General features: G+C 39.8%; 1 protein-coding gene across 2 annotated transcripts in view; it reads right to left on the bottom strand.

Moving 5' to 3' along the window:
* Nucleotides 1-22021, bottom strand: part of MGAT5 (alpha-1,6-mannosylglycoprotein 6-beta-N-acetylglucosaminyltransferase) — a 116520-nt gene that overhangs the window by 44557 nt on the left and 49942 nt on the right. For both annotated transcript variants that reach the window (XM_035330822.1, XM_035330823.1), the window contains exons 4-5: nucleotides 13062-13138; nucleotides 11352-11441 (exon numbers count right to left, since the gene is read on the bottom strand). In XM_035330822.1, coding sequence (XP_035186713.1) covers nucleotides 11352-11441; nucleotides 13062-13138 — 167 coding nt within the window. The remainder of the gene's footprint in view (nucleotides 1-11351; nucleotides 11442-13061; nucleotides 13139-22021) is intronic.

Here is a 22021-nt window from a genome sequence, read left to right as displayed (position 1 = left end):
ACCTTGTAGAAATCTAGACAAAAAAATGAAAGAAAGATGAATTTAACAAAAAATCTTATTTGATAAGTAATAGGATAATAACTCAGGTAACGGTATCCACAAGTACTAATAGCCATAGTTCTGAGAGAAACAATCCATGCAAATGCACTACTTCTACTACTGTCTACTAGAAAAACAGCAACAGCTAGTAGGTAGGGAAGAAACAGCAAATGAACACAAGTCGCTGAAAGTGCCTGTGCTTTCCATAGGAATCTCACTTGTCCTGTGGAATCTGTGAAATAATTAGCCCATTCACTGTGGTGAAGAAGGAATTCCACTGTTGGAGGCAAACCCATGAAAGCACAACAGAAACATCACTGCATTGCAAAAAGGGAACGTCCCTCCAGTCACAGACCTGTAATGCTGAAGCAGAGACTGATACCTTAAGACTGTACTGAATTATTGCCTAGAAGGCCAACCACATGAAAATAATAAATTAGCAAATATCACAACCTCATTAAAAAGAGGAAATATATCACATGTATTTTTCTTTGACAAATCATATAAAAGCCCTAATTTGAATGCTATTAATTCATCTACCCAGCATATTTAATGCAAAGTTTGAAAGCCATGACATGAACAACCTTGTTTGAAATACCTGATTATTCATTATCTCCAGCTCTGGAAGGATACTAGAAATTGTAGCAATTAACAGTCCTAGCTTTAGCTGTAGAATCACTAGTAGAAAAGAGATGTATTAAAAATGGTGCACAGTCTCAGTTTCTCTCACCTTCTGTCATGGCTTTGGCTGGTACAATTAATTTTCTTCATAGAGGCTCACACAATGCTGTGTTTTGAAATTTTTGATGCAAATAGCAGTGATAACACAGCGATGTTTCAGTAGCTGCAGAGCAGGGCTCACCCAGAGCCAAGGCCTGCTCAGCTCCTCGTGCTGCCCTGCCAGCCAGGGGTTGGGGGTGCCCCAGGGGCTGGGAGGGGACACAGCCAGGACAGCTGGCCCAGGCTGCCCAGAGGGACGTCCCATACCATGGGGCATCGTGCTGAACAATACAGTACCTTTGTGCTTTTAGTAATATTCCATTTCCTTCTAATCTAAATCAAATTACTGAACTTCAGCTCACAGATATGCATTACAGGAGTAGACTCAAAGATATATCACAATTGGTCTAACATTCATTTTTTCCGTACTGATATTTAGTCAACTCCTCTTTTCATTTGAAAACAAACAAACAAAACAAAAACCTTGGCTCACCAGATTTTTAAACACCTATTCTTCAAAGTATGCTGGTTGACTTGTTATTTTCAGGACTGGTAAACGCAGTAGGAAGAACACAGGGGCATTCTCTTACAGAAAAAGGAAAGGATTTGTTCATTTTGATAAGGCAGTGGCTCACAAGGTGAGAGCTGTTAGATGTGGGATAATAATTAACAGAAGCACCCAGAAAGCAAAGTTGAAGACTAAAAATGTGATGTACGTGGAGAGGGGAAAGAAGATAATTGCTATAATAAATCTACTGACTCATGGGGAAGTGGGGATGGAGAAGCAAAGCACTGACTGACACAGTAACCAAGGCAGGTGTAACCTAATAGCAAATTTCAGGTAGTTTTGAACAATAACCAGAGGCACACACATGCCTGCAGGAAGAACACGTTAGGACGACCAAACCAGCCAAAATGCTGTTGTGTTGATCAAAACAAAAGTAATTTTTGCAGGCAGTTAAAGAAAGAACTGGGATTACTGTGTCGTGGTTCAAAGTGAAAGTGAGAGGGAAATCAGAAGGTGATCAGAGTCACAGCAGATTTTAACACTCGCACACTGCAGCTTACTCAGAAGTTACTTTCAGAACACAGATATCAGGCAGAACGAAGGAAGCAGAAGTGAAAAGCTGTAGTAGAGAATCCTACGCAAGTCGTAATACCTGTGCTTATAAAGGTGCCTAGTATTCAAGAAATATCACACTTCTAACGAAGACGAGGTTTTCAAAGGCAACAGAGAGATTTTGCTGTTTTGGGTTCTTGCTTCCCTGTTCAGTGCGAGCAACAGATGATCAATGATTTATGCTCTTTGGCAGAAGAGAGGGATTTCAGCCTAGGCAACTCCACAAGTCATCTAAGACTTGAGAGGCAGCCTTTGTCGAACTACTGGGAAGGGAAACAATAGCAATGACAGGCTTAGACTGTAGGACTTAACAGCCTGTTGATGTGATGTTACCTACACAAGAACTATCAGGCTGCTCAATTTTAATTGCAGCTTTCCTCAGGGAACGTACCAATTGTATTTTCATGTGCATTTCAAGTCAAAAGCCTCCAGTTAGCCATGGTTCTGGCTGGCACAGTGTAAAATTAAGGTCTACAGCAGTGTAATAGAGGCAAAAATCCTCAGTAAAGACTGCTCAAATATCTTGTAAAGAAACAGGACCTGTCAGAGCGAGTCCAGACAAGGGCCATAAGGATGATCAGAAGGCTGAATCTCCCCCCTAGGAAAAGTAAAGCTGGAAGAGTTCGGGTTGTTCAGTCTAGAGAAGAGAAGGCTCCAGGAAGACCTTATAGCAGCCTTCCAGTACCAACAGGGGGCCTACAGGAAAGCTGGGCAGGGACTCTTTGTCAGGGGTGTAGTGATAGGACAAGGGGTAATGGCTTTAAAGTGAAAGAGGATAGGTTTAGATCAGACATTGGGAATGAATTCTTTACTCTAAGGCTGGTGGGGCACTGGAACAGGCTGCCCAGGGTTCACAAAGAATAGCACAAGGATTCCTCTCACTAAAAATGAAACCTCAGAGGGCTCAGTAATTTCCTTGTTTGCCTTGTGTGACCAAATACGGTCTGGAGCAGACACTTACTGTACTCATCAGTTCTGAGCAAGCCTCACAGTTGCTTGTCTCAGCTTCAGACCAGTAACCACTGCCAAGCCAACTTCTCTGAAAACAAAGGGAGGTGCTCCGAGCATCCGTCTGCATTTCAGTAACCATAAAACGATCTTTCTCTCAGAACTTGTGTTTCACCTCAGGGAGCAGTAACCTCCAACTATAAATGTGGTGATAAGGAAAGGTAAGCAAGGACTAAAACCCTTCAGACTGGTCTGTGTGAAAGCCTTTAATCTCCTTGGCCTTATGCGATACAACAGAGAAGGAGCTTCCTTCTCTCCCCTTGCTCTCATGGTGCCCAAAGGAAGTTTTTCTGTGGGATCCATAGGCTTTCATTGAAGCTATGAGGGAAGAGAAAGCCATGTGGTGGGGAAGGTGAGGGGCTGAATTAAGGATCTGTGTTCCAAAACGTCTTCTGGAAGCTGCTGCAGTGGGACACGAAAAGAAAAATACTGCCTTGGTTAATTTTAGACTGTACCACCTAACTAATGAAAAAAGTGTGCAGAAAATGGAACAGCATAGAAGTGTAACTTGTCCTCAGCCAGGAATCTTTAGGATCATGTGGCATGTACAACTGAAACAGTTGATGTGGATACACATACATACACATACATACACACACATGATTATAAGTAGCAAGACTACACAGCACATGTGTAAGGCTGCAGTATGAAGTTGCAAATATGGTATTGTTCCCTCCTGTTGTGGATGTTTTCCTTGTCATGGGAAATGATGACAAATGATTGTTTTATCACTAAAGCCTGTCTAGATGAGATCTGTCAGAAATGTACAAACAGTGCAGCTTTCTATTTGTTTAGCTACAGATAACCACGAGGCCAAAAGCCACAAGTCTGAACAAAAGGAAGGAGGGCAGCAGTATCTGTTCAGATCTTGCCCTTTGCCTTGTTTATGCATTTTACTTGATCATTTAAGAAAAAATACATAAACTAATCCCTGAAGAAGGAACTGGGACTTCTCTCCATGCTTTCCAGGACAGCCTCTCTCTCCCTGGGTTAGCATCAGTTCTTCCTCCAGCTTCTTCTCTCCATAGCAACTGAGTGCTCTGCTGTTCTGCATGATTGGGTAGGAAGGATGTGATAAAGTACAGAACAGCAGTTACAGGAGATTGTTGGGAAGCAGCAAGTGCAGATTTGAGAACTGCCCATTTTTTGGATGAGTGATATAAATGCTAAGCTGTTTTTCAGAACAGACTATATTTATCTTTCTCCTGTCATATTTCTGAATAAGAACAGCTGTGCCTCCTGTAACTAGTGTTGAATTCAGTGCAAATCAAATGTATTGGGTAGTCTCTTGAGCATGATCAAAGGGTAAGTCCACCCGAGAAGCCTAGCATCTCCTGCCTGGTTCTGAATCACAGTAGACACGGCACTGTCTAGAGCATGTGTAGATAGCTCGGTGTGGTTAGGTTACATGCTACTTTAGAAGCCCCAAATTGCTACACAATTCCAGGTATTAGTGGAAAGTGCTCTGAACTGCTTAAACTGAACTACAGAGCTTCTCTAGTCCCTCATCGCAGACAATCCCCTTTCACAGTGATTTTACCTTCACGTAGCTTACTGAAAAATGAGTTAACACAGAAAAAAAGAACAAAACAAACCCCAAACAAACTTAGACAATCAGAAAAACACCTCAGAGGCTTCGCAGCTTTTATCTGTACCAATAATTCTTCCTCAGAAGCTTAATGAGACTGGAGAGATGTCAGGCTTGCAGTGCTCAGCTGTGTTATAGAGCAGGAACTTGAATACACTACTAAAAAGCTGGCAAATGTCTGTAGCACAGGACAGTCTGAGCACCTTCCAAACTGAAAGCAAGTGTACTCTGCTAGAGGCTCTCCACATCCACAATTCCAGGAAGTCCTTTATATTTTCAAAGAGTACTAGTGGGAGTTGGACAAAGCAGGAGCTGAAGGACACTCGCTGAACACCTGGCATAAACTTCATTTTGGACTCTTCTGAAGGGAAGGTGCAGCACGTCTACAGGGAAACTAAAGCAAGTTTGCACTTGGGGTGAGCAGTTATTGCTCAGTGTAATTCAATCCATGGTGAAGCGCTGCTATTAAGAATCTTCTGTCAATAAGAGCAGGAAATAAACGATGCTGCAATACCTGGTGAAAGACTGCATCTTGAAATTTATTGGACAGTATGCAGGTAGGCAGAGACGATAACTCAATGTTCACTTAGAAAACCCTTTTAGCTATTCGAGGCAAATGAAATGCTACCTCTGGGAAGGTGACTTTCTCTGCTCCTTCAGAAGCTGTAACATCTACATTTTGTTTAGCATTTGCTCAGTGATACATCATCATTCTGAAGATCATACAAAAACCACGGTGTGTAAGATGACTGCCTGCTTGTTCAGCGTAACTGAGAAGCGCATACCGGTAGTGTTGGGAGTTTGTTTCCACAGGCAATCCCAAACGGTCTCATATCCAACTTCAGTAACGTGTGCTCAGTTTTATTCCTCTCTTACACTGGCATCCTCCAACAAGACAGAAAAATACTAATCCCTTTTTAAAAGTGCCCAAGGTAGAAAAGATAACTGAGTTCCAATCTCCCAAATCCAGGCCAATATGCTACGGAATGATTTTGCGACAAAGTACTGAACATCGTTAGCATTTCAATTTCATAGGAACCACGTAAGTTCAGTTCAAGCTTTTGCTAATTTACACTTCAGACAAGAATGTTATTTTTGTCTTTTTTTTTTCTTTTAAGTAATAGTGTAGTATTTAAGGAAGTTGGAGTAATGTTATGTTACACTGAAGAAATGGAAATCGCTAACTCACCTCATTGTTAGAGATTATCTAACACATGCAGCAGCAGCTGGGGAAATGGGACTTCCACACAGAAGCTAGCAAACTGCAGTAAACTAGCTAAACCACAAGGATTTGAGGAACCTGGATAACTGTAATTACCAGATGTTTTCACTATTTCACTAAAACACGCCTTAGACTACAGCCCGCATTCTGGGAACAAATCCACATTGAAAATCACCTTTGGTCTGTATTGTTCTGCTCCATTTCTTCACAGCATAAAGAATAATATTACTGTAAAAAAAAAAAAAAACACCATTGTTTCTGTCAAGTCTAGAGAACTAAAAATAAGAATTCTCTCCAGTGGTATACTAGGAAAACACACAAAAGCAGAAGTTTCAAAGACTGTGTTGCTGAAACAGCTTTTTAGTCTTTTGAAGTGTTGGATCCACTTTGAAGAAGAATACCAAACATCACACTTGCACCTGAAAGGTGAGTTTGAGATCCAAGGCCTGGATCTTCATGATAGCTGCCCAGCTCCAGCATCAAGTCTTAAGGGAGCACAAGAGAGCAAAACAGAGGGAGCTTCCCTGGGCTGCAGTAACTTGAACCACAGCCACTGGTTGACCAGCGGGCACAGCTGCAGTCCCGCTCCTGGGCGGCAGGCAGTTCTCTGAGGAAACAAATGTCTAGATGAAGAAAAGGAGCAATAAGATCCCTTCACCTTTTGTTGTTATTAAGCCTGGATATGTGTGCCAAATTTATTTTCTAGAAGATATTTTATGAAGTTTCATTCTTCAGCTGCAAACTGACATTTTTCAGTGATGCATGTTTCTGTACTGTCCAGAAATTTGTTCTTTCACATTTCTCACCAGAAGCAATGCCATCCGTGAAAGTTATAAGTGTGGCAATGACATAGTGTTAGCCAACTGGCTTTTCTCCTAACTAAATAAGGTTAAAAGGAAAACCTCTTCTCAATGGGTAAGTTTGTATCACAATTAAAAGGAAACCAGGCCACAATTATTCAGAAACTTAAGAGTTAGCTTAACTTCCTTTTCAACTTCTGCCATTTCTAATCTCTGCCTTGCTCTGTCCTTCCAGAAAACACAAGTCTGGTTTTGTTATTCAGGACACTTGATTCTCCTCTGGTCTTTCAAAGGCTCCAGCACAATTAGAGTACTGCGCGGTTGTGCGCCGTCCACCTGGACAGACCTGGTGCCCCAGCAAGGCAGCTGGTTAGAAGTGCAAAATCCTTGCAGCTTTATCTGCAAGTCTGTACAGGATACAGCTTTAAATAATAATAAAAAAAAAAAGTAAGCCTTAACATCTTGGACAGCTTCTTGCTTTCCCTCTGCTGCCATGCTTACCTCCCAGTCTGCTCAAGCAGCCAAGACACCAGAAGAGAAGTGGAGAAGAGCTGTTAAGCTAGCTGTTGATGACTTGTACTCCTACGGGAGCACCGTCAAAATCAATCCAGACGAGGCAGAGCTGCTAATACTTGCATTTGTGCAGGCTCTGCAGAAAAGACAACTTGGATTTTCACTGTGCTGTTTCTACTTTGCAGATACACAGTGACAACATCACCAGGGCGTAGGACAGTTTTATTCCTAGCTGTGTTTCTAAGGCTTTGCATAAACCATGGGCAAAGTACTGTGTCTCTGCGGTTCTGACCCATATTACACAACAAAAAGTAACATTCTGGGCTCCTCTGTTTACAGGTTTGAAACTGCTTTACAAGAGAAAGGTGATTTTAACATATAATAACCTAATAGAATTGCTTCATGTAAGAAAAAAAAAAAGGAAAACAGATCCCTAAAAAAGTATGAAAGAGCACGTGTGCTCGTCACACTAGACTGTAGAGGTGATTTTAAGAGCAAAAGTAGACATACAAGGATGATCAAAGAGCTACCGCACCTCTCCTGTGAAGACAGGCTGAGGGCACTGGGGTTGTTCAGCCTGGAGAAGAGAAGGCCCCAGGCAGACCTTACAGCAGCCTTCCAGTACCTAAAGGGGGCCTACAGGAAAGCTGGGGAGGGACTCTGTCAGGAGGTGCAGTGATAGGACGAGGGGCAATGGAACTTTAAACTGAAAGCACGGAGACTTAGATATAAGGAAGAAATTCTTCACTATAAGGGTGGAGAGGCCCTGGCACAGGCTGCCCAGAGAAGCTGTGGATGCCCCATCCCTGGAGATGTTCAAGGCCAGGCTGGATGGGGCTTTGGGCAGCCTGGGCTGGTGGGAGGTGTCCCTGCCCATGGCAAGGAGTTTGAACTGGACAGGCTTTAAGGTTCCTTCCAGGCCAAACCATTCTGTGATCCTCCATGTAATTTAATATTGCCTTTTCAAACAGAGGATGTATACATAACCATTTTATTCCTAGATTGTTACCTTAAAGAGAAAAAAAAAGATCTTAACAGTAATATCCTGCCAGAACCCTAACACATTTTGATGTTTTAAACCAGCAGTTTTTACTTGAGAGCTCTGTAGGCACATTTATCATTCAGCTGTGCAACCATACTATAAACTGTCAACTCTTCATCCCTGTCCACTTTGACAAATTACTCCTGCAATAGCATTTCCAGTTATCCTTAGCAGCCAACACACCTCATAAATCCACATCATTGTAGTGTTATTAGAATTTCATTTCATGCTTGCATTCGCAAACATTTAAGCTTTCAACCTCTGCTGCTGGGCATTAATCATGGAATTAATCATAGGATTAAGAATGCCAAATTTAAACTCAAGGTTAATAACATGCTCAACCAATATTAGTTTTACATTCTGCCATGGGGACAAAACTTCCAAAAAAATGTGTAAGATCTTAGTCTGAAGTTCCCACATATACCCACAGATAACGGTGCTAATTGTACCTTTGTTCCATTAGGACACAAGAAGTTGCCCAAATTCTGCATTTCTTCTTGAAGAAAAAAATCAACTTCCTACACCCTTGAAAAAACAACTATTTGCCCTCTGTGAAGTGACACAACCCTTGTTATTGGAAAAACATGTCATTTAATTAATGTATCTATGTTACCTTGGCTTAAATTTTAGAGAAATACTACTAATTTTCCAAAATATTACAGGTAGCAAATCAGACTGTAAGAATGGACGGAAAAATGTAAGGGGTCTTAAAATTACAATATTTATAAAAGTATGATACATTCTCATGCACATGGTAGGCAGTTTATGCAACTTGAAAGTTATTTCATATAGACTAGCTTATTTCACAGCATTCTGAAAACTCAGACTGAATGAATCCTCTTACACCATTTAACAATTACAGGATACATTTTGTCCAGCACCAAGATGAAAATAGTTCTCATACTATTTCCTGCTGGCTGTGAACTTACAAGCAAAAAAAGTCAAGAACTCACAGAAGAGTATCTGAACTGTTACACTTATTCGTATACTTTTTATCCATGAGGTTTAACGTTTACTGACTATATGATACCATATTTAAAGCTATCAAGTAATCAAGCACTGCACTGAGTAGTTGTAAGTGGTAACTTTTCCCTGCTCCTCAGTTTGATTCAAAGTTTCCCTAAACGCCTTGAAGTTTTAGCAGAACAAAATAATTCAAATATTCATATACAACTTCTTCTGTAACTGCATTCCAGGTGCAAATCAGAATGCCCTTATACTGGCTCCTGTAGGCTCAGTAGTTTATTTGAGGAAGGTACTATCTATTTGGCACCGTATATGAGTATAATACAATATGGTCCTGATCCAAGACTGCAGGTCCTAACTGCTGCAGCTGAATAGCTACCACATGCAATGAAAAGTGAGGAAAGAAGGGTTGGGGCCAGTAAGAATCCACATGTGGCACAACACCTTCATAAACTTCATTTGTATGTGACGGAACAAGTGTTTATGTGCCTACAAAGACATCTTCCTACATACACTGTGATGTTCTCAATAAAGAAACACTACACTAAACAGCATTTCACTAACTAGGAATAGTATTTGATACGGAACCTAACAAAAGTCCTCAAAAATTATTTAATAAAAAGATTCTGTACTTAACATTCTTCATATATCCCTACGCTTTACAACTGGATTCCCTTCTCAAAGACAAAAAAAAGTTGTTTGTTTTTGTCAACACAGGAGTATTTCATAAACAGCCTTCCTGGCAAGCTGAAACACACTGTTTTGGAGGGGGAGAACACACAGTACTGTAACTGATGCCGGTAAGAAGTGGTTATCTGTATAACCACACGAGGAACATCTGCATTCTGAAATATACGACACATTAGGAGCAAGAGCTACTCGCATTTTGCCACGGGGATGAGCTGAAAGATCAGTTATGAAGAAACTAACAGCATCAACTGAGTTTTCAAAGCTGATGATCAAACAGAAGATTGTCACAGAAAATACTGTGACTCAACAGGAACACAAAATAATAAATATGTCATTTAAGAATACCAGATTCTCACATTCAGTTGACAGGTATTCTCATTTCTAAGATACATTTGCATTAAAGACATGAAGCACCAGCTGGCTGACAGTATACTACCGCACTAATATAAATCCACTAACGCTAAAACAATCTTTTAGTAGAAGCTTAGATCAACTTCAGATGATTATGAAACTGTACCTTCAGCTTTTATGAAAAATAACAGGATAAATAATACAGTCATACTGGATCTTTTCCTACACCAGCTTTATAGCCCATAAATAAATCAACACTAAGCGCTAGCAATGTAGTGAGTCAAATTTGTGATAAAACCCAGCATTTTTTTATTTCTTCAGATGTGTGTTTTGGACACGCATTTAACTACTAATGCTGCCTAAAGCAGTGCCCTGAAAAGTTCAGCTACAGCAAGCTGAGTAACTTAACAGAATCTGCTTTCATTATAACTAAGTTACTCATATAACAGACTTAGTGTTTTCATCTCTAATACAGAATTTAAAAACCCAGCCCTTCCTTCTGGAATCCTGCAGAAACTGTGTAATTAATGTTAGTTCACACTTCTGCAGCCACAGTTCTCTCTCAGTTCTTCACAAGTAGGAAGTTACGAGGTATCAAAACTTTTACCCAAAGCAGTTGCCCTAAGTTATTGGAATTTTACTGTTAAGAAAGGGGTCAAGTCATCAAATACATTTGATTATTTCTGGCATACACACCCACAAATTAGTGGCAGAGTTCACAGTAAATCTTGTTTGTCAGAATTTCTTCTTGAAAAACAAGCATTACTCAGGAAATGGAAGATCTGTGGAAAAAAACCTACAAAAACACCAGGGCAAGCACCTTACTCAGCTGTGTACAAAACTGGGCTTTAAGCAGGAAGTGACCATGCTTCCTAGGAGGATGTACTACCACATTCCACTTTCTAAATTTCACACTCCAAACACCTCCCCCTAAAATTCCTATCTACTACTACCTTAGGAGCTACACAGAAGACAACAGAAAGCATTCAGAGGCAAGGATCTCTGACTGACCCTATAAAACCAAAGTGGAAAGTTATCTCATGTGGACTCACTGAGCAGTTGCTGTTTACATCACTTCAGTTACATACATTAGAATTCTCCACACTAGAAACACCTGGTGGACTAAAGAGAAATAGCAAAATACTTCTCAATAATTCTGTTTTAATAATGTTTTTCCTCTTTCTAGAATTTTTCTGAAGAAAGTTATTTGTGTTGAAAACTGTTTATAATAATTACCAAAAACTAGGGAGGCACTACGATGTTCCCCTTATGCAGATAAAAAGATTACTGACCTCACTGAGGTAAATAAAAAAGGAGCACGTGGATCCATCTACACCGTAACTTGCATAACAGGGATCCGATCGCCACATATCTTTCATCCACTGAAACAGAACAAAAACAGGGTTACGTTTAAGCCTCACATAATAACTCTAAAATATGCTATTTCACTCTGAAGTCAGGAATAACAAAGGAAAGCTGCAAGCCACTATATCCAAACTGATAAAAAACACAAGTAACAAAAGCAGTTTTATGAGTATTTTGCAGCATCTCAGCATTCAGCTCCGCTGGGGAAGTAACTACTTACCAGGTGTGGGTACAGTTTGTACAAATTGTAAACCAGGCAAGCAGAGGCAAATACCAAAAGGGGAATATAATCAGGATTCATACACATGGGTGTGGCTGGAACTGATTTTCATTGCCCCCCGTTACACATGCTCTGCAACTTAACTGGCCATTTTTGTTACTGAGACAGTAATCTGACTCTGCCAAGAATCTGCCAATTCTGCAGAAGTAAATAATTCATTTAACTTCTTATTTTAAGATGCAAATGATGTATTACATAGTCACCACACAGCCCATTTGTCAAAATGGATCAAAACAGATTTATATACAATCATATTTATTTATTTTAAATACTATAGTGTAAGAATTTTATTTAGAGAAAAAAAGGTAAGGAAATTGCATGCATACTTTGCCAGCTTCACTTTCAGAAATAAATCCTGGTATTTGATAATCATATGAAAGTACTCAACAATTTTACTTTTATCCCAACTACTAATACAGTTTCCTTACATTTGAAATGTAGTTTGGAAAAAAAATACCTCTCTCTCTGCAAGTTTATTACTTTTTCCTTTCCCAAAGTCTGATGACTTTCAATATTTAACCTTCCCAACGATGTTATTAGTGAAATGCAGGATTTACAGAAAATGAGTTATGAACTCCCAAAACCGAAGTTCTGGTGGCAAACTTAGTGCAGTGGGATTATTCCTATACAAAGGTATAGGAGAACCAAGTGATCTTGATCATTTTTGTTTTTTAAAAAAACTCTCCATCCAAATGAAGTTATTGGGAAAATTGACAGAAGTCACCCTGAGCAAGACAACAGTCTTCTGTTTGGAAACAGAACAGCTCCTCTGTAGGGAGCCTACGTTCTCACCCAGGGCTGAAAGAAAAGCTGGAAGAACAATGCTAAGAAGGAAGGGATTATAAAGTGCCTAGCTGGTGAGTAGAAGAAGCAGAATCCCTTAAAACAGAAAAGGGGAAAGGGAGGAACTGGACAAAGCTGTTGGCAAAGGGGGGAAAGAAGCATGAACAAGTGTCTTGTTGAAAGAGAGAAAGGGCTGGAGTGAGGCGCGCACAAAATCCCAGCCCTGGGTAGGGGGGACGTCCAATGACTCATGGTGGGGAAGAAAACAGACAGGGCTTTTTAAAAACGAGAAGTGTTTACATAACAAAACAGCATTCAAATAGTAAGGCATTTCATTAAATAATGTGGCATTTGAATATAACATGGCACTTTATGTCTGTCTTAATAGGATGACGCTTTGTTTCTCTGCAGAAGCATTAAAGGGTAAGGTGAAGAGTCTTGTAGTGACACGTGCTCCTAAATACCCTCTTTGTTGACCCAGTTGCTCTTGTATTACACCACTGAGTAGTGACTTCTTGCAACATACGTTCAGTTTTTAACAAAACACACAAGATTAAGAACAGTTCACAGTTACCTTTATTTTCCCTTCACAGTGAGGAAAACCATCCATAGGAGGCAATTCACACTGTTCTTGGGCTCCATTTATGAGATCTAAAGAGAAACAGAGACCATAACCGAATTTTATTTTACAGTTCTGACAGATAGCCTAATGAATCCTTCCTTTTATTTTTATGAATCCACATCCAGACTGACTGAAGAGTCCTACTGCGTAACATTTGTCATATCATTAAAACTGTGTGCTCTTTTTTGATTACAGAAAAAGGTTGCATAGCTTTCAACTCTGACTTGCAGTAAGTGGCAAATTATACAAAGCAGTCTATGAAGACTTGAATAAAAATTAAGCTAACCCATACTGAAAGTAATAAAAAGCAAAACAACTTCCCAATCAAAGCATGCTTAAAGCTACTAAACTGTGATAATTTGTTTATAATTGTCAAACATTTGTAAGATGTACATTACTCTAGACACGAACTCTAGATTTTCCAATTCTGTTACCATTTTGTAACATACTCATGTTCAGCAGGCTTGGCACCAGATACTTGACCCAATTAAATATTGCAATTGGATCTAAATTTACAACTGAGTAATGCTGCATCATAAAAAAATATTATGGTCTCCTAATGTATACACATTTAACTATTCTAATATCTTGTAATTCTCCATTTTTGCAGCATCTTAAAGAACGTAAGACAGAGCAGCTTTTCTACACCACAAGCCAAGAAAAATGAGCCGTCTTTAAAGGACATAATCATGCCAGTTCCAGGATGGGACTTTCTTCTAAGAACCCACTAACACAGGCCTTTGAGGCAAGAAAAATGATTAATGTGGTAGAGAGATTCTCACCGAAGTCAGTGGAGGATAAGTTTTTTAATTTAGCTAGTTCCTCCCAGAGTTATCTAAATTATACCTGCATCATTTCTGGCTTTTCCCATGGACTAGAACCAAGATCATTAAAGCCAACCATCCATCAACGTAGGAACACTTCAGTCCATGACATTTTTGTGGTTATATTGCACAACCTCACCCAGAATATGCTAATTAGAAATCTCAGTTTTTTTTTAAAAAGTCCGCAGCACTAGGGGAGAGTACGGACAAAATCCATGGAAAAAAGCTAGAATATTTTTGTGGTTTTACTGTATACAACAAAAAAGCCTTTTCCTGATTTATCTGAATATTTTGCTATATATTTATTTATTTTGGAAATAGTTTCTTTTAAAGATAAAATTTGAAATGCAAGTGTTACAAAATGGATTGGATGGGGAAAGAATTATGCTTGGAAGAAGATGTATTTGGCAGTCTCCACAGCAGCAGCAATTTGACAAACCGAGCTGTACTGCCACCAACAATAACACTGGAGCTAAGCAGTTTTTCAGATGACTTTATAATTTCAAATCAATAAGAACTTTCAAAATACTCCAGTGTTCCTATCCATATAGGATTCTTGCAGACCAGACTGCTGACATCTACGGCTCTGATTTCTGCCCAAAGGAGGAACATACAGGGCACGCAGACAGGTGTCAGCAACTGCAACGCATGTTCTACATTGCCTCGGTAAAGGTAAATAACACTGGGACTTTTACTGTACTGCAGTTCAGGAGTCAGACCTCCCACCTGTATTGTTCTGAAAGCACTCGAGGTCAAGTAGTACCCACCTTAAAACAAAAAGAGGCAGAGATAAAATTGTGGCGATTATTGATAATTAGTATAATGGCATTAGGTAAACATCAGATTGTGGTCTAAACTCTGGCCCTTATTTTTTTCCCCTTTCAGGTAACAGAGAACAGCATTGATTTTTTTTTTTTAAATATCTGTTTACAGAAGAATTCCTCTTGCAAAAAGGACTGTTCCAGTTTTAACAATTCATATCCTTTGTGATAATGAACAATTGCAGAATAAATCTTTTTTTTTTTTTTAAAGGGATTCTGAAAATTAAAGTTCTACTCCTGCAAAAGAACAGCGTTGCATAAATACAAAGTAATCCATCACACCAGTATTCAGGTTTTGTCTTTAAAGTTTGAGGGAAGTAGTTGATATTCTGAGCACTTTCGCAAAGCTACCACCTAGATCTTAGATTTAAGTTCTCTCCTCACTTGTCAACTAATTCCGTGAGAATTTCAAGAAATCAAATATATTCTATGCTAGATATGCTATCCATTACTAAATTAGGAACTCGTAAGCCTGAATACAAAATAACTACTGAGCTTTTTATAAGACATGTTAAATCCAGATCTTTCCTACACATAAAAGACACTTTAAATCTATGATATCATATCAGAAATATAGTTCAACTGCAGGAAAAATTCAACTTTCAACATCGTACTGAACTCAGGGTTGAAAATACTGAATGTCTAGGCAACAAACCATCTCTTCTTCTAAAGTCTCTTTAAGCACAGGGTAGTAAATAAACACAATGATAGTTCTTTATTTTTCAGCAAAAAATGTTTAGTGTGCCAAGACTGTCACACCACAGTAGATTTGCATTGGTATCTTGTGATGCTTCTGAGAATGGGGAGACAGGAGAAAAAGCACAAGATAGAGGGAACAGACTCTTTCTTGGTACATACACATCAGTAGACTAGTTTGCTTTTGTCATGCATAAACTCAGTCTCTGCACTCAAGTTTTTATAGATGGGATTGGTAACACCCTTCTTGCCTTGAACATACTGGTCTCCATATATTAGCGTGAGAAATAAATGCACAGGTCTGAATTCACTTAGGAAAAATGGTGGTGGATCTGTGCAACCACTGTTTGCCCCAAAGCAGTACCCTTTGAATATTGAAAGTCAAGGGCACTGTGGCCAGCCTCTTTAACTATGAGCTGCTAGCTACAAATTAACAGCCCAGGTTGCCCTCATCACACCCTGCTGTGCAGCTAGAGCAGCAGAGGAAGCATGGGCTGGACAGCATTTCCTCGTGCACGTCTAGCTCAGAATGTGCCTGCACTGCCAAAGCAGCTCACCGTTTTGTTCCCGGGCTGCTGCCATCCATGCTAACACAGAGCACACACTCCTTCAACAGGAATCCAGAGGTGAACATATCATACTTATCCCATGGACAGCCGTGACCACCTCAGACAGACACTAGCAACATACGCTTTTATATGGCTTACAAAGAGCACGTGAAGCAAATGAAAATCTGCAGATGCTGACCTATACATCTTGGTCTTCCAGCATGAAAAAGCAAGTTTAAAATAAAAGTCAAGAGCACAGAGTTTCTTCCTGGTGTGGAGATGATGAAAAAACCCCAAACCCAAAATACATCATTAAGCTAGACATTTTTAATGCTGCTTTCGTGAGAAAATAGTATTTAAGGAACCACACAGATTTTTATCCTTAATTAGGATTTATAGCAATTAAAATACGAGTTCTGAGATCTTTCTCCAGCCAAAACTTAGAACTTTACGCCAACGGTTAAAAATGCAAACTGTCAAGTCAGCACAGAACACTAGATAACACTTTTTTTCCCTCTTAATTGAGGTCCATGATGTTAGTTTCTATTCTACAGATGCCCAAGTGTTTCTGACGTCGAGCACAATTTATTTCCTCTTGATTGCTATTATGCACAGATTAAACATTTACCTAATATGATATCATAGTGACATATTGAAAACATGGATGTGAGCACGTTATAAACGTAGGAGTACACAGATGCTTTTTTAATGCAGTGCTTCATTTGTGCAGTCCTGGGCCGTTCGACATGTAACTAAAACTCCATCTCGGCACTCAGAAAGCAGCCATATGTTCACTTCACCAACGTCTGTGGCTGTTTGAAGACTAACAGCTCTGCATCAGAGATCGCTAGTGCACAGCAGGCAGAACTGAACTTGTGAACAACTAGCAGTTATTTCAGCGCAAAGTCTGGCGCATTAGCATGAATGACGTGGCAGCTTGAAGCTGAGCCACCTGACCTTGCACTAGAAAGGATGCTTCTCCTTTGTTGCTGTGCACAACTAAGGACAGATTGCTTCCAGTCACCTACCTTTGACACTGAACTCATGAAACACCAGTTTGCAGGTACAGGTCTTTAATGCTCACGCAATCCAACTCCGTATCAGGTGTTTTGTTTTAGTGAAGCTTTACAATCTCAAGAGCGAACTATGTGGCTCAAAGAATCATCTGTGATGAGGCATTCATTTTGTTTGCTCTCTAGTTACTCACTAACAAAACAGTAAAAATAAGGCTTAGTAAGTGCTGCATACATATTTTGTCCCTTTGCTATATACATGTCCTTATAATAATAAATACCATTCTTTGTGATAGGCTCAAAAATTCTGCTTGTTTTTCTCAGTAAGGTTTCGAAGTCTAGAAATAATCTGCAAAGACAGTAAGCTGAATAATAGTAATAGAAAAAAGGTGCAATTGCATAGTTATTTCATGTTAGCTGTTTCCTGACAAACAGAATACCTACCAAAGTTCTAAAATAGCACTCTTGGTTAAAGCAAATGAAAAAGCCCCAACAACATTGAACTGCAAACTGTGACAACAGGGGCCTATCTAGCCCGGTAAGGACCGACTCTTTGTTCTTACAAGAGCAGAAATATCCTAAGAATTTGGATTCCATCAAAGTGCATACACTTTGCAACATCAAGACCATTTTCAGACTAGTGTGAAGAACTGTATTAGAGTACCTTGTAACGACATACAGCACAAATAATAGCTCAACTCAGTGTTACCTATCAGGAAATCTCATAAAAGCAGAAACCTCCTTAATATTAGAAGGGCAGAGTAATTGTATCTGATCAGTCTATTCACCAGTTTTCTTTCTACCTGCTCTCTTTCTGGTTTTGATCATTACATACATGTACTATTCTTACTTTCTTTTATGGAATCCTTCTCTTTCTGCTTCTATTTCTGTACTGAAATCTGGAATCCAAGGTTAGACGCAATACTCTAGTTAAGGCAATTTTCATTTGTATAAGATCTCCCTTCCCTTCTCCTACTAATTAACACATTCTCAAGCTAATTCACATTTTCCTTCTCCAGCTGGGAAGGTTTCTTTAAAGAGAGAATTTGCAGTGTGAGCGGAAAGCACTATCAACACTTTCAAAGAAATGAACTAGAGGTTACAAGATTGTAAATGCAGAGCACAAACCGCTTTCTACTAACATTTTAGAAACTTTAGGAGCAAAGCACTGGTATGATTTAGAGAAAATTAACTTTTCTACTGCTAGTCCATCCTCACACCAGCTGTGCTGCTGTGTTCCATTAATGCTACTGAAATCGATGCGATGTTAGGAGAATTCAAGTAGTAGTCAAGTGGTTAATCAAAATGCAGCCCAGGGGACCACTAACAGCCCCTTTCAGCATTACTAATACAGCTTAGCACTGCAGTGCAAAATATTCACGTGTGGTCTTCTGCATGGTCATTATGCTGTGCTGGAACAGCGAGGCTTGAAAACACAGCTCTCCTCAGCTCCAAGCTATTGCCTTTGCAGGAGGCAAACTGACAGGAAAATGGGAAAAACACTTGCTATTATACATAGTGTGGAAAAGAATAAAATGGAGAAGGCACAATAAATACTAATCAAAGCATTGCCCTGAGCAAGCTGTAATCTTGACTGCCGGCATCGGTGGAGCCCACATCCTATTACATCCAGTACACACAGATGTTTTGTGAGGATGTGTTTTTGTTGTTGATTTTTTTAAGGCATGGCTGTAGCTATAATATCATATGTATTACGGTAGCTGAAGAAAAACCTACTGTCATCTTCTTAAGATAGGAAGGACAGCTTTGGAAATTCACAATATTACGCAATACTTTAGCTTTTTAACAAATCTGTCTCTGCAAGCACAGAACTATGGGATAAACCATCGCCACAGCCTGTTAAACCAACAAGTCTGTCCTGTGCATAACAAAGTTTGTTGGAAAGAGCCATGGAAACAAATCAACTTATCACAAAGTTACCTGAGTCTGCCTTCCCACCTCCAAGTCTTCATCATGTCACCCCAAACTCTGCAGGAAGAAGTACATGGAAATACAAAGACAAATGTTCTTCTCACCATGGCAACATTAAATAAAAATGCCTGCTCGCAGCACTGCCAAAGCTGACTTGTCAGTCTGCCTTGCTACATGTTCACGGGTGATGCCAGCTAGCTGACAGGCATCCACGCATCATCTTTTGGATGACAAGTAAATACCCAAGTCTGCATCCAAATGAGTGACTTGAACAACTTTAGGCTTAACATCTTTAAAAAGAACTCATCGGCCTATACACCAGAACATGCTAATGCATAAGCTAAGTTCTGGAAGCTAAGGACAGATACACCGAGAGCTTCTCCCTCCCTGAGCAGCGCTACGTACAGCGCGCTGGTACTGAACCGGGCCCAGGCTCGGAAGGAGTCCTCCAAGTATCGCCTATGTACAAGGGGGGGAAATTGAACATGGACCATCATTTGCTTGTTTTTATGAGATCAAAGGCACACAAAATCTTCCAAAGTCACATTTTTCAATGCAAATAACACCGCTAACAACCACACTGGTGCAGTTTCAGTGCAATTGTACCATCGAAAATGTTAGACCCTGACACTTACCGCAATTTTAGTTTACTAAACAGGCACTGAAATACAGCGAAGGCAGTGGCCTCAGAGAACCTTCGCCCTTAATTCAAAATCAACATCTTTGCTTTAAAAAAGTTTTGTAACAAGCATTTTCATAATTAATACCACTATTATTTGGCGGTGTTTTAAAGATTGAGGTACTGAAAGTTTCCTCCAATTTACAATTTTTTTCCCATGGTTGCCTGAAGTACACAGCAAGATTTCAGGCAAAAATAAACAAAAAAAGCTCAAAACCAACCAAAAAAAAACAAACAACCTGCAACACAAAACCCACACGCCCTGCTTATCAAAAAATAAAAACTCAAAACAGGATACACTCTTTGATCATTTTTGTTCAAGGAGATTGTCCTGTTGGATGAAATACGCTTCGTGGAATACTGTTCCACACAACCAGGAAACAAAATAAATGGTTTATCTTCGAAAAGCCCTAGTATTAAGAGCCAAACTGCCTAAATGAAACTGAACTCATGCCTATTACAAGGATCCAACAGTTCAGCGGCAACAGAAGCTGTGCTGTAGAGAAACCCTGCCTGAAGGTGCCACGGTTTCCCATTTTCACTTTATCATCTTAAAACCAGTAATTTAAGGTTTACCTAATGGGCTGTTATTGGCAGTGGCTCGGAGCATCCTGTTTTACGATTGACAAAAACTCTTATCTGCTTTGCACCCCAGGTGTAGATTAATGTGTTATTACGTATACAAGAACATACTACTTGCCACAAAGCCAGAGAAGATCACTACCAAAACTCTTAAAAGCTTTTCATCAAATACTACTTACTTCACGGCTTTGCTTCCAGCCTCACCTATGCAGTGCATCAGCTCACCTCATGCTCTAGCACAGGTCCCATCCTCAACTCCTTTTGGATCAGACTTAAAGAAAACTTGCACTCCATTATCCTTTTGTGCAAACCAAACAAAAAGAGAAGCTTTTTTGCTCTTAGACTTCTCAATGAATGATTCTGCAAAACTAAATTCAGAGGAAGAAACCAGGTGTAGCAACACAGTACAAACACTAAACCTAAACAAAAGATGGATGCGAACACACTGTACATTTCTACATCTAAATCAAAAATGTCATTTGTCTGAGAGTCTGAGGAGGAAGAGATTTCTGGTCTCTAAACATGAACTGAAAAATGAATCAAAGACAAGTCTGAGTTTACCTACTTCACAGACAGCCGAGCTCCAGTCCTTGCTAAATCCTCAGCATTTCCTCCTACCAACTGTTATCACCTTCTTATCATGAACGAACATAATCCAGATGGATTTTCTTCAGATCATTTAATGTGCCAAAAACTGTGCACACCACTCTAATATCTTGTGCTGCAGATTTCACCACTGCTGTCTCAGTTGTACAGCAGGCTTGACAGCCAGAGGTGGAAAAACAACAACAACAAGCTAAATTTCTCCATGGCTTGCCAAATAAGAAGCACAACCGATAAAGAGACTTTTGGAAAGTAATGAATAACTAATTTGACACAGCCTCTAAATTTCAAGCACTGAGTCATGTTCCTACGATGTTTGCACCTCTGCCCAAAATATTGTTCAAAGAATGCATTTTACTTATGTTAGGTAATCTCCCAATAGCAGCGTATCGTGGGTTTCATTATGATAACAAGGAGGCTACTCTACTGAAAGAAAGAGTCATGGGCTCCGTACCAAGTAATATCCATCACAGAAATTGCTTGTTCATGCTACTGTGGTCAAAGCACAGGCTGAAGGATTGATCAAGACTGTTTTTAGGAAGCCACAAACATTTCTATTAGGCTGTTAAAAGAGCAAAATAGCCACGATGGGTGCTGTTTAGTCAGACTTAATTCAACTTCTGGCTGTATTATTAATCCTAAAATAAAGATAGATCATTTGTCAAATCTGCCAAGCAGTTTTGCTATTTCCCAGGCTGGTGCCTCCTTTTTCCTTCACCGACAGACTCTTTCACAGAAGGCACTGCTCATTCCTTTATTGCACAGTACTCCAGGTTGTAAAACCACCCAGCCCAGCAGCCATCTGGACATCCCGAGACTCGGTGGCTTATAGCTCATGCTTTCCAAGGGCACACTCCATCCTGTTTGCTGGACATTGTGCTGTGGGGCTTGGGGGTTTTAAACTTTGATATCCAGGTACTCTCCTGATGTATGTTCTTTTCCTCAGACGGCCTTGCTTCATCTTTTCATTTTACTTATCAAGATGACCTACAGAAGTTACTGATAAAAGTTTAAGATGACCTTCGGTAGCCCTTTAAACGACTTTCTGACGACAACGAGCAGTGACAGTTGTTTTCAAAGTAGCTACAAAACTGATTATTAGGTCTTCCCTCATTCACAGGATTCAGAGTAAGTTTTTCATTTGTTTCTATACCTTCAAGGCTGTAAAGGCTGTGCATCCCTTTCTGAACGCTGACAGAGTTAGAGGCACCTGC

The sequence above is a fragment of the Oxyura jamaicensis genome, chromosome 7, assembly GCF_011077185.1.
Source record: "Oxyura jamaicensis isolate SHBP4307 breed ruddy duck chromosome 7, BPBGC_Ojam_1.0, whole genome shotgun sequence".
NCBI classification, from domain to species: domain Eukaryota; kingdom Metazoa; phylum Chordata; class Aves; order Anseriformes; family Anatidae; genus Oxyura; species Oxyura jamaicensis.
The sequence above is the reverse complement of the archived record's forward strand: the minus strand, read 5'-3'. Positions and strand labels throughout refer to the sequence as shown.